The sequence below is a fragment of the Sardina pilchardus genome, chromosome 7 (assembly GCF_963854185.1).
Source record: "Sardina pilchardus chromosome 7, fSarPil1.1, whole genome shotgun sequence".
In the NCBI taxonomy this organism is placed as follows: Eukaryota; Metazoa; Chordata; class Actinopteri; order Clupeiformes; family Clupeidae; genus Sardina; species Sardina pilchardus.
In genome coordinates, this window is record NC_085000.1 from 12,867,551 (window position 1) to 12,880,050 (window position 12,500).

The 12,500-nt window shown below is 44.9% G+C and overlaps 1 protein-coding gene across 1 annotated transcript in view; it reads right to left on the reverse strand.

The window, feature by feature from the left end:
* The window catches only part of tafa3b (TAFA chemokine like family member 3b), a gene marked incomplete at its 5' end in the record, with an annotated part of 18,093 nt that extends 8,732 nt beyond the window's left edge, over nucleotides 1-9,361 (reverse strand). Inside the window, 2 exons of the mRNA XM_062542166.1 lie at nucleotides 1,988-2,112; nucleotides 9,202-9,361. Coding sequence (XP_062398150.1) covers nucleotides 1,988-2,112; nucleotides 9,202-9,361 — 285 coding nt within the window. The remainder of the gene's footprint in view (nucleotides 1-1,987; nucleotides 2,113-9,201) is intronic.
* Nucleotides 9,362-12,500: the final 3,139 nt, after the last annotated feature.

Sequence of the window (12,500 nt, forward strand, 5' to 3'; positions counted from 1 at the left end):
ACCCACACACGTACACACACGTACGTACACACACATACACACACACACACACACACACACACACACACACACACACACACACACACACACACACACACACAAGTGGGGCACTCTGCGGGTGGTCTGAGCTATGCCTCCTGCTGATCCGCTGTGTGTGTGTGTGTACTTTGCATGTATGCATATGTGGTCCCTTTGCTATCTGTGTTTTGGTTTATTTGTGTATATGTGTACTGTGTGTGTGTGTGTGTGTGAGTGTGTGTGTGTGTGTGTGTGTGTGTTTGTGTGTTGTTGTTGTAGAGGACATAGGACATTGTGTGTGTGTGTGTAGGTGTGTGTGTGTGCGTGTCACATCTTGTTGGCTCTCTCTTTGAGCATTCAGTGATCACAGGCAGAGGGAGAGGACTACACAGATGCCTGTCTGAAATCACAGAGTTGGGAAGGACCCAATGGACTCTACACTTTAGCATAATTTAGCATGACAACCTCACACACACACACACACACACACACACACACACACACACACACACACAAACTCACGCAGAGACAGCACCACACCTGATCCTACATCATTAGTGAGCTGTGTTTGTCTAGCAGAAACGGCAGGGTCACTCAGAGGGCAGACCAGCACGGAGTTCTTTACACATAATTGAGCTGCGCTCCGTTAAATCACACACTACAAACACCCAACATGACAACGGATCATCATCACATGATACCACATCAGTAACAAACACGCACAGATATTCCCAACCCCCCTAAACACACACAGACAAGCGTGCACACACACAGACATGCACACAGACTCACAGCTCAGAAAGACACTTCCACTCCCAGTGCTTCAGATGTGAAAACCCACAGGTCATGGGAGGCAGATTCATTAAAAACAACTTTTCTGTTCCATTAGCAGCAGCAAGCGCTAACTTTACCCCACTACACTAGCAGAGCTCCAGTAAGCGCTAACTTTAGCACACTATACTAGCAGAGCTCCAGCAAGCGCTAACTTTAGCACACTACACTAGCAGCGCTCCAGCAGACGCTAACTTTAGCACACTACACTAGCAGCGCTCCAGCAAGCGCTAACTTTAGCACACTACACTAGCAGCGCTCCAGCAGGCGCTAACTTTAGCCCCACAACACTAGCAGAGCTCCAGCAAGCGCTAACTTTAGCACACTACACTAGCAGAGCTCCAGCAAGCGCTAACTTCCAGAAGGTGCTAACTTTAGCACACTACACTAGCAGAACTCCAGCAGGTGCTAACTTTAGAGCTACTACACTAGTAAAGCTCTAGCAGGCACTAACTTCAGCATCACTACACTTGTACACTAGTAGAGCTCCAGCAGGTTCTAACTTTAGCATCACTACACCAGTAGAGCTCTAGCATGCCCTAATTTTAGCATCACTACACTAGCAGAGCTCCAGCAAGCGCTAAATTTAGCATCACTACCCTAGCAAAGCTACAGCAAGCGCTAACTTAAGTATCACTACCCTAGCAGAGCTCCAGCAAGCGCTAACTTTAGTATCACTACACTAGTAGAGCTCCAGCAGGTGCTTACTTTAGCATCACTACACTAGCAGAGCTCCAGCAAGCGCTAACTTTAGCATCACTACACTAGCAGAGCTCCAGCAAGCGCTAACTTTAGCATCACTACACTAGCAGAGCTCCAGCAGGTGCTAACTTTAGCACACTACACTAGCAGAACACTGTGTGTGTGTGTGTGTGTGTGTGTGTGTGTTTTCTCTTCAGTGGGGCTTTAGAAGAGCTTAACTGAGCCCACTAGATACTACACACACACACACAAACTTTTGCATGACCTTTTGATGTGTTATGATTTTCTCACAGGAAATGTCATTTAGCTGTCTGGCCTGTGATGGCCCTTACTAAAGCAATCAAGAATGGCAGCATTGGCATTCAACTTTGACTCCACTTGATCTTTGAACTCTGCTGTTCGACTCTGAGATTTGACCTTTGACCTGTGCACTGACCTTGGTGGTTTTGACCTTGTTGCCGCTGCTGCAGCTCCAGCCGGTGAGATCTGGCAGCACCTTACACTCCTCTCCGTCCATACACGGCTGCATCTGACACCACCACTTCTGACCCACGATGGACGCTATGGGCAGAGACAAGAGATGAGTATACACACACACACACACACACACACACACACACAGACACACGGCTGCATCTGACACCACCACTTCTGAGCCACGATGGACGCTAAGGGCAGAGACAAGAGATGAGTATACACACACACACACACACACACACACACACACACACACACACACACACACACACACACACACACACACACACACACACACACACACACACACACACACACAGCTGCATCTGACACCACCACTTCTGAGCCACGATGGACGTTACGGGCAGAAAAAAAAGGTGAGTACACACACACACACACACACACACACACACACACACACACACACACACGGTTGCATCTGACACCACCACTTCTGGGTCACGATGTACACTGTAGGGAGGAGAATAGAGATGAGTAAATATATATAAACACACACACACACACACACACACACACGGCTGCATCTGACATCACCACTTCTGGGTCACAATGGACACTACAGGGAGAGGAGAAAAAAGAGATGAGTACACACAAACACACACACACACACACACAGAAGAGGAAGAGAAGGCTGAGAGAAAAATGAGAGAGAGAGTGATGAGGAAAAAGAACAGAGCGATAGTGTTCCTCTTTAAAGTGCTGTGTGTCAATATGTGTCTGTGTGTGTGTGCGTGTGTGTGTGTGTGTGTGTGTGTGTGTGTGTGTGTGTGTGTGTGTGTGTGTGTGTGTGTGTGTGTGCGTGCGTGCGTGTGTGCGTGCGTGCGTGCGTGCGTGCATGCGTGTGTGCGCCTATCTGTCAAACAGCTTGCGTGTACCCTTTTTGTTGGTGTCAGGCTATCAGTGTGTGTTTCGTGTGTGCTAGTAAATGTATACGTGTGTGTGTGTGTGTGTGTGTATGTGCTTGTCAGATTGTATGTGTGTGTGTGAAAGTGTGTGCATGTGTGTATGTCAGTGTGTTTGTGTGCATCAGAGTGAATGTGTGTGTGTGTGTATGCAGAGAATGAAAAGCGAGGATCTCTTCAATATCAGGATCATGAGCATACCCGTCAGACTGCTGTGAAGGAGGGGGCAGTTTGGTGGAGTGTATATGTGTGTATGTGTGTGTGTGTGTGTGTGTGTGTGTGTATGTGTGTGTGTGTGTGTGTACAGCGTGGATGAGAGATGAAAAGAGAGAGGGTGGGGTGTCGTGACTCCTTGGCCCCACCCATGGAGCACCGAACGCATGCGTGAATTCGCGCCCACTTCGCTGCTTTTGCGTCAGCGCAAATCAGCCAGATGTGAGATGTCCTCTCAAGGAGAGACACCTGCCTTGAAAACCTTGCTTAAGTAGATAAAGAAAGTAACGTAACAGAAACCATATAGTACACTGTTGTCCCGCTAACCATTCCTGAATGAAGTGTGCCAGTTTGAATGTAAGAGAAGGAATGTGCGTAACTGTTGAAGAATGTGTGTGATTAGGCCTACTTGAACAAATAGCTCCGAAAGACTGAATTGAACGCTTGGTGATGAGGAGCTTGTGAGACTGAAAGTTGTGAAGACTGAAAGAATGACGCTATAAAATTCTTATCCAATAAACTACAGAATGACTGAACAAAATGTTATGCTATGAAAGTGCTGACTAATAACAACATACAAGGAGTGTTACGTTAGATATGGGGTTTTGGGGAATAATGTGTGAAAATAAAAATGTATGAAAATACTATAAAACGACTTACGTGCCTTCAATAAAGACATGCCTTTTACCTGATTAAAAAACCACGACAATGTAACCAAATGCAATGAAATACTTATAATCCTGAATGTAACAAATATACTCCCTGCGAACGCAAATGTGTACGATGTATGTTTGAACGTAACCAACCAACATGTTTAAATAGGCTATACACTGTTGAATGTAACCAAGTACTCTCAATAGAATGTAATATGCATGCTACATCTTAATGTGTAATACCTGTTATCAAATGTAAACAGTTTGTATGTTAAAACCTGTTAATGCCGATATTGAATGCATCTCTGTCTCAACTAGAATGTTCTCGTCAACACTGAATGTATGTAAAACTCCGCTTTGTAACCCGGAGATGTGTGCCATTGACTGTCTAGAATGTTCTGAAGTAAGTTTAGTCTCCATCAAGTTCTGTGAAGAGGGCACCGCCCCAGGAATGTGTAGGGGAGGACCATGGGGTCACGGAAAAATCAGGACTATAAGTAGCAGGTCAACGAAAGATCGGGGCTGCTTCTTCTTCTTTCCTCGTCTTACGTGTTGCGTTACTCTGTAGCTCCTGATAGTTATTATGTGAACTCCGTACGTCGTCGCGAAACCAAGTATGCGGGACTTAGTGCTCCAGTGAACATCGGAACTCCGCATCATCCACCTGCTGCTCGTGGCCTTACACCCGGACAAGGGAGATCACGGAACGAGAATTCATTTTGTCTCTTTGCTTTTTTTCGACACGATTGGATTAATTTCTTACGTTTTTCCTTTTTCAACACAAAATGGAATTACTACGTCTATTGGATTAATTTCTTTTGTTTTTCCTTCTCACCACAAAATGGAATTATCTTTTTCCTACATATTGTAACCAACAAGCTGTATTGTGCCGCATTTTTGCTGTATTTAAAAATGCTGAATTATAAAACTATTTTAATCCAACGTCCGATTCTTTCAGCTTGTATTCTGTTTTGGGACGAGGCTACCACTTCCCAAACAGGATGGTAAAGATAACGTCTCTCTTCTGTGATTCTTTTCTATTCTTTCTGAGTCTTAGTTTAAGCCTTGAAACTAAGCACCTCTTATAAATGACCTGAGTTTCAGCTGTTTACTGAGACCGAATGTTTTACGCGTGAGTTAACTGTCAGGGCCTTGATGTTCCACTGACTTCTTATGTACTAAAAAGCCTGGTTATTCTTTGGGAAGACTTGATCTGTACACATAGAAGTCTTAGGTCATTGACATCACAGAGGTCGGCGCGTAACCTAACCTGACAGTAGGTGCCTGGTATTATAGTTCAGCTATAAGATTCGATTGTGGTGGCCAGGTGTATGTGGAGCCAGCTGAGTGCTTATCGTACAGGCCATCCTTTCAACTCCAGGCAACAACACAGGGGCCAAGAGAGGGATAGAGGAAGAGATAAAAGTGAGAGAGAGAAAGAGAGAGAGAGAGAGAGAGAAATGAGGTGAGAAGAGAGGGACAGAGAGTGAGGGATAGAGAGAGGGGGATAGAGAAGGAGAGGTAGAGAAAGGGAAGGCTAGAGGGTGTCTCATTTGACATTTCCACTCACATAGGCCATCATGAGGGAAAGAGAGAGAAGACGAAAGGAGAGGAGAGCGGAAGAGAGGAGTGGAGACGGGGGAGAAAGGAGAGGAGAGGGGGAGGAAAGAGAGAAGAGAGGAGAGAGAAGTGGAGTGGGGGAGAACGGAGAGGAGAGGAGAGGGGGAGGAATGAGAGAGGAGTGGAGAGGGGGAGAAAGGAGAGGAGAGGGGACTCTGCTCTTACAGTAAAGAAAATCAGATACAAATCGATCTGCCTGTCACGAGGCTGCCATGGACACACTATTAAATGAATAGTTCCAGCCTGCGCTCCACCAACAACACACACACACACACACACACAGTCATCACCATATCTCTCCTCATCCCTGTCTCTTTCGTTCTCACTCAGTCTTTGTCATCCCTCTCTTTATCTCTTTATCTCTTTATCTCTTTCCTCTGTGAGTCTTGCACCACCCTTCTCTAATTAGGGTCTCATTCACAATCAGCATCTCTCTGATGCCACGATGAGATGCTATCGTCTAACTGATGCTAACATTAAACACTTGACAATGAGCATCACTCTGATGCTATGGTCCAACTGATGCTAACATTAAATACCTCACAATCAGCATCACTCTGATGCTATGGTCCAGCTGATGCTACAGTAACATTAAACACTTCACCCACGTCCCCACCTTTTTCAAGCATGCCATTATCCAACCTATACTAAAAAAAGCTAATCTGGATCCAACAGTGCTAAAAAACTACAGACCCATATCCAAACTACCACTGCTGTCCAAGATACTTGAGAAAGTTGCTGCTAACCAACTCACTCGTGCTCTTGACAGTTCTGAGCTTTTGGATACTTTCCAGTCTGGCTTCAGAAAACTGCATTCTACGGAAACTGCCCTGGTGAGAGTGCACAACGACATACAGATGGCGTCTGACTCTGGCTGTTGTTCTGTGCTGGTACTTCTCGACCTCAGCTCTGCCTTTGATACTGTGGATCATTGTATAATGATTAATCGGCTGCGAGACTGGGTGGGCATCTCGGGCATGGCGCTTGATTGGTTCACGTCGTACCTTGCCGATAGAAGTTTTGCCGTGTCCCTTGGTGAATTTCTCTCTGCCCAGTCCCCCCTGACCTGTGGTGTCCCCCAGGGGTCAGTGTTGGGCCCTTTACTGTTCTCTTTGTATATGCTGCCCCTGGGCCAGATAATTCGGAGTTTTAACATTGCCTATCATTTTTATGCTGATGATATGCAGCTTCATTTTACCCTTAGGCCAAATGAGACCCCCAAGCTTTCAAAGCTGCTTGACTGTCTATCTGCCATCAAGGGTTGGCTAGCAGAAAATTCTCTGCAACTCAATATGGACAAGACAGAGGTCTTAGTTGTTGCCCCAGACAAAGTGCTGCCCACAATACAGCAAAACCTTGGCTGTCTTTCAACTCTTGTGCGTCCTAGTATAAGGAATTTAGGGGTATTGTTTGACAAGTCCCTATCTTTTGACAGCCACATTAAATCACTCACCAAATCCTGTTTCTTTCACCTGAGAAACATATGCAAGCTGAGATCTGTGGTTTCCCAGTCAGAGTTAGAAATGCTCATTCATGCCTTCATCTCATCCCGTATTGACTACTGTAATGCTCTGTTCTCTTCACTCAACAAATCTGTACTCCACCGTTTGCAATCCATCCAGAATGCAGCTGCCAGACTCCTCACCAGATCAAACAGGCGCACCCATGTCACCCCTCTACTTCATTCACTTCACTGGCTCCCTGTGGCCTACAGGATACAATTTAAAATTCTAACACTAGCATACAGAGCCCTCCATGGTCAGTCTCCTGTTTACCTCACCAACCTCATTCACCCTCACTCTGCTCCCCTCTCCCTCCGATCCAATAATCACAACCTGCTTGCTGTACCCCGCACTCGCCTTAGGACTTGTGGCGATAGGGCGTTTGCTGCTGCAGCCCCCAAGCTATGGAATTCACTTCCCATGGAGGTTAGGTCTGCGGGTAGTATTGACCTTTTTAAAGGGAGGCTTAAAACCCACCTCTTCAGGATGGCCTTTTTAAACCTGTGACATGACCCTCTTTTAAATCCTTTGTAGCTCCCTATTTATTTATGCCTTTTTCTTTTATGATTTCCTTTTCTTTTTATTATTCTCTTTTAAAAAGTGTATTTTATGCCTGAATTTTATTTTTGTTATGTGTATTTTATTATGTATTGTAAAGCACTTTGTGATTTTATCTGTGAAAAGCGCTATACAAATAAAGTACTTACTTACTTACTTACTTCACAATGAGCATCACTCTGCTTTAAATAAGCACCTGCAATCTACAGACCCACATCACCAATGTGGGTCTGTATCAAAGGCCATTTAAAGACCACATCACCAATAAGGCCATTTAAAGACCACATCACCAATATGGCCATTTAAAGACCACATCACCACAGGACATCTACAGACCACATCACCAATAAGGCCATTTAAAGACCACATCACCAATAAGGCCAATTAAAGACCACATCACCAATAAGGCCACTTAAAGACCACATCACCAATATGGCCATTTAAAGACCACATCACCACAGGACATCTACAGACCACATCACCAATAAGGCCAATTAAAGACCACATCACCAATAAGGCCACTTAAAGACCACATCACCAATAAGGCCATTTAAAGACCACATCACCAATAAGGCCATTTAAAGACCACATCACCAATAAGGCCATTTAAAGACCACATAACCAATAAGGCCATTTAAAGACCACATCACCAATAAGGCCATTTAAAGACCACATCACCACAGGCCATCTACAGACCCACATCACTAGATGCTCTGGTGTTCCAAAACAGTTGATATGAAAGGTGCAGCAGATGCGATGGCAGTTATATTTCAGTTCAAATGGCCCAACAGTCTAGAAAAGGTTTAGAAGTATCACTTTGATCTTCACTCACAGGTAGTAAATTATTTTCTTACCATAGCTGAGTGTCTAAAACCCCATAATTTCGCTGCCATGAGACCTCATTATATAACCTCTACTATTCACACACCTCTTAGAAGAGAATAATTTGTTATAATGATAATGATTAATTCATAATTAGAATAATTCAAACAAGAGCTACCTGAGGCGAATATGAACTCTCAGATGTTGGCACGTGGTTGGGTTAATATCTCTGAATCTCTGTAGCTGAATCTGTCTGTAGCTGAAGGGCTCTCGATCTTACACACACACACACACACACACACACACACACACACACACACACACACACACATCTCAGAGCTCTCGATCTTATTATGTAACTCTCTACTAACATGGATAGAACCAAAGGAACTAGCAGTAGAATATATCCAGAACAGATACAGAGCCAGATTTAACAAAGAACCTTCAGAACCATATATGACACAGAATGTTAAAAACAAGTGGTGACATAAACGTTTACATAACTGAAGACCTAACTTATAACTTCACAGAAAAAGATCTGACATAGAGCAATATCACCACTGGACATAGAATCTCACAGAACAAGACTTGACATAAAACTTCAGAGAGCCAGAGGTGTTCTAGAACCTAGCTTACAGAACTTCAGAGAGCCAGAGGTGTTCTAAAACTTAGCTTACAGAACTTCAGAGAGCCACAGGTGTCCTAGAACCTTACAGAACCTTACAGAACTTCAGAGTGCCAGAGGTGTTCCAGAACCTTACAGAACTTCAGAGAGCCAGAGGTGTTCTAGAACCTTACAGAACTTCAGAGAGCCACAGGTGTCCTAGAACCTTACAGAACCTTACAGAACTTCAGAGGGACAGAGGTGTTCCAGAATCTTACCGTCTACACATGAGGGCGCGGCTCTCGTCGTCCCGGCGACCTGCCCAGGGAAACAGGAGCACTTGACGGTCTGCGATCGCTCCTCGATCTTGTTCTTGTTGCAGCAGCGGTGGGCAGCGATCACCTCACACGTCCCCGCTTTCACATGCACTGCACACACACACACACACACACACACACACACACACACACACACACACACACACACACACACACACACACACACACACACACACACAGGAACACAGAATACACTTTTAAAGAAGGTACAGAACAATCACCTCACACGTCCCCGCTTTCACATGCACTGCAGACACACACACACACACACACACACACACACACACACACACACACACACACACACACACACACACACACAGAGGAACACAGAACACACTTCTAAAGAACACATTAGAGAACATGTGAGAGGAACACGGTGGAAAGCATGGGACATGCTGGAGGAACGCAGAACACACTGATAAGGAACAAGAGAATCACACAGCTGAAGTGTGTTTAGGAGTGGAAACGATCTCACACAGCTGAAGTGTGTTTAGGAGTGGAAACAATCTCACACGGCTGAAGTATGTTTAGGAGTGGAAGCGATCTCACACGGCTGAAGTGTGTTTAGGAGTGGAAACAATCTCACACGGCTGAAGTGTGTTTAGGAGTGGAAGCGATCTCACACGGCTGAAGTGTGTTTAGGAGTGGAAACGATCTCTCATGCGGTCTCGGTCCGTGTGTGTTGTTCCACAACAGAGTGTGGTTGCTGCTTTCACACATACCCACACCGCTCTCTAAGGGAAACACTCCACGTTCGGATTCAATGAGCCAGGCGTGAAAGTGCAACTGTACATATATGAATGAATACAGTATGTGTGTGTGTGTGTGTGTGTGTGTGTGTGTGTGAGAGAGAGAGTTTTGTGGTTTTGAGAGAGTATCAAGATTGTGTGTGTGCTTAAGAGAGAGCAGTGACAAAGTGAATGATAATCAGAGAGAGTTCAAGTGTTAATTGTGTTAGTGAGTGAGTGTGTGTGTGTGTGTGTTTTAAATTATTTGTGTGTGTTTATGAGAGAGACTCAACACCGTGTGTGTTTATGTCAGAGCATTGACAAGATGTGTGACTGTTTTAAAAGTGTGAGTGGTGTATTTATTTATGAGAAAGTGGCAACAATGTGTGTGTTTATTAGAGGGCAATGGTGTCATCAGTGTTCATAAGCAAGTGTCGAGGATACCAGAGTGTGTTGAGGAGGTGTGAAGGGGTGTGTGTGTGTGTGTGTGTGTGTGTGTGTGTGTGTGTGTGTGTGTGTGTGTGTGTGTGTGTGTGTGTGTGTGTGTGTGTGTGTGTGTGTGTGATAGTGTATTGACGAGGTGTGTGCTTATAAGAGACTGTTGAAGGGCTCCCCTTTTCTCAGTGGGATGGCTGTGAGACTGACAAAGTGTGTTTATGAGAGAGAGGGTGTGTGTGTGTGTGTTTAGGAGAGGGAGGGTGTGTTTGTGTGTATAGGAGACAGAGGATGTGTGTGTAGGAGAGATAGTGTGTGTGTGTGTGTGTGTGTTTGTTTTTGTGTGTGTGTGTGTGTTTATCAGAAAGTGTTGAGAGAGTTATAACATAGTAATCCTGGGGCTAGGACACCAGGCTACCATCCTGTTAACAGCTATCAATGCACTCCCAGCACACACCCACACCCACCCACACACACACACACACACACACACACTCTCTCTCTATTCTGTTGACAGCAGTACTTGCCCAGTATATAACACACGGTTGCAGTGGTTGTTCTCACATAGGAAGATTTCCCATGATACTTACACTTGCCACTAATGTACGAAGCTGTACAAACACACACACACACACACACACACACACACACACACACACACACACACACACACACACACACACACACACTAATAGAGCTTTGCTGTTGTTAGGTTCACCGGTCTTCATTACAGAACTTTGCCTTCAGACAGTGCCTTGCCTTCAGACCATGAGATTGTTTTCCCCTTGTGATCCATAAACCAACTCTAATGGTACACACACACACACACACACACACACACTCTCTATTTCTCATCCTGTCCATCTCTCTCTCTCTCTCTCTCTCTCTCTCTCTCTCTTCTCTCTCTCCATATAAGTTGATTTCCCCATCTTCTTTTATCAGAGACTTTCATACTTTGAAAGCATTTAATGTTAAATTCCTCTTTGTCTTCCTCATGTGTGTTTATGTGTTTAGGTGTGCGTGTGTGTGTGTGTTTACTGTGTGTGTGTGTGTGTGTGTGTGTGTGTGTGTGTGTGTGTGTGTGTGTGTGTGTGTGTTTATCTTTTGTATTCTGCACTGTTCCTCTCCTCCTACTGTGAGTGCCCTCAGGAGAAGCCGGTCAAAGTCAACACTGTCACACACACACACACACACACACACACACACACACACACACACACACACACACACACACACACACACACACACACACACACACACACACACACACACACACACACACACACACACACTGTAGATCTACAAATGAATCTTACATGTCTGGAAGCAAAACTTTGATTATATGATTATGTGTGTGTTGTGTATATGCGTGCCAGCATGTGTGTGTGTGTGTGTGTGTGTGTGTGTGTGTGTGTGTGTGTGTGTATGTGAGAGAGTGTGTGCGTGTGTGTGTGTGTGTGTGTGTGTGTGTGTGTGCATGACAGGCAAAGAAAGCGAGTTTATATATGCAGCAATGCCCACACAGGACTACTAAAACAAACATCACCACCCCCTCCCTCCACACACACACACACACACACACACACACACACACACACACACACACACACACACACACACACACACACACACACACACACACACACACACACACACACACACACACACACACACACACACAATTCTCTGCTCCAGTCTGTGTCTGTTCAAGACATCTCTTCTTGTCACATCATGAATGAATTGTTCATATATAATGCATGTAGTACATATGGCGAATACAGTACTGTACATGGCATCCCATAATATGGCTGTGTCTATAGGGACTGCCACTCTACTGCTACGTCTCGTTCCGCTCTAAATCAATAGAGCTGTGTGTGTGCGTGCATGTGTGCTTGTGTGTGTGTGTGTGTGTGTTCTGAGTGGTGTGCTGTTCTAAATCAATAGAGCCATGTCTGTGTGTTAGCTTGTTGTTGTATATCTGGTGTTATCTTATTTAGTAGCACAACTCTGTGTGTATGAGGATGAATAGGCCTATGCTAGTTAGCTTGTTCTACTTTCTGTGTGATGGAGAGT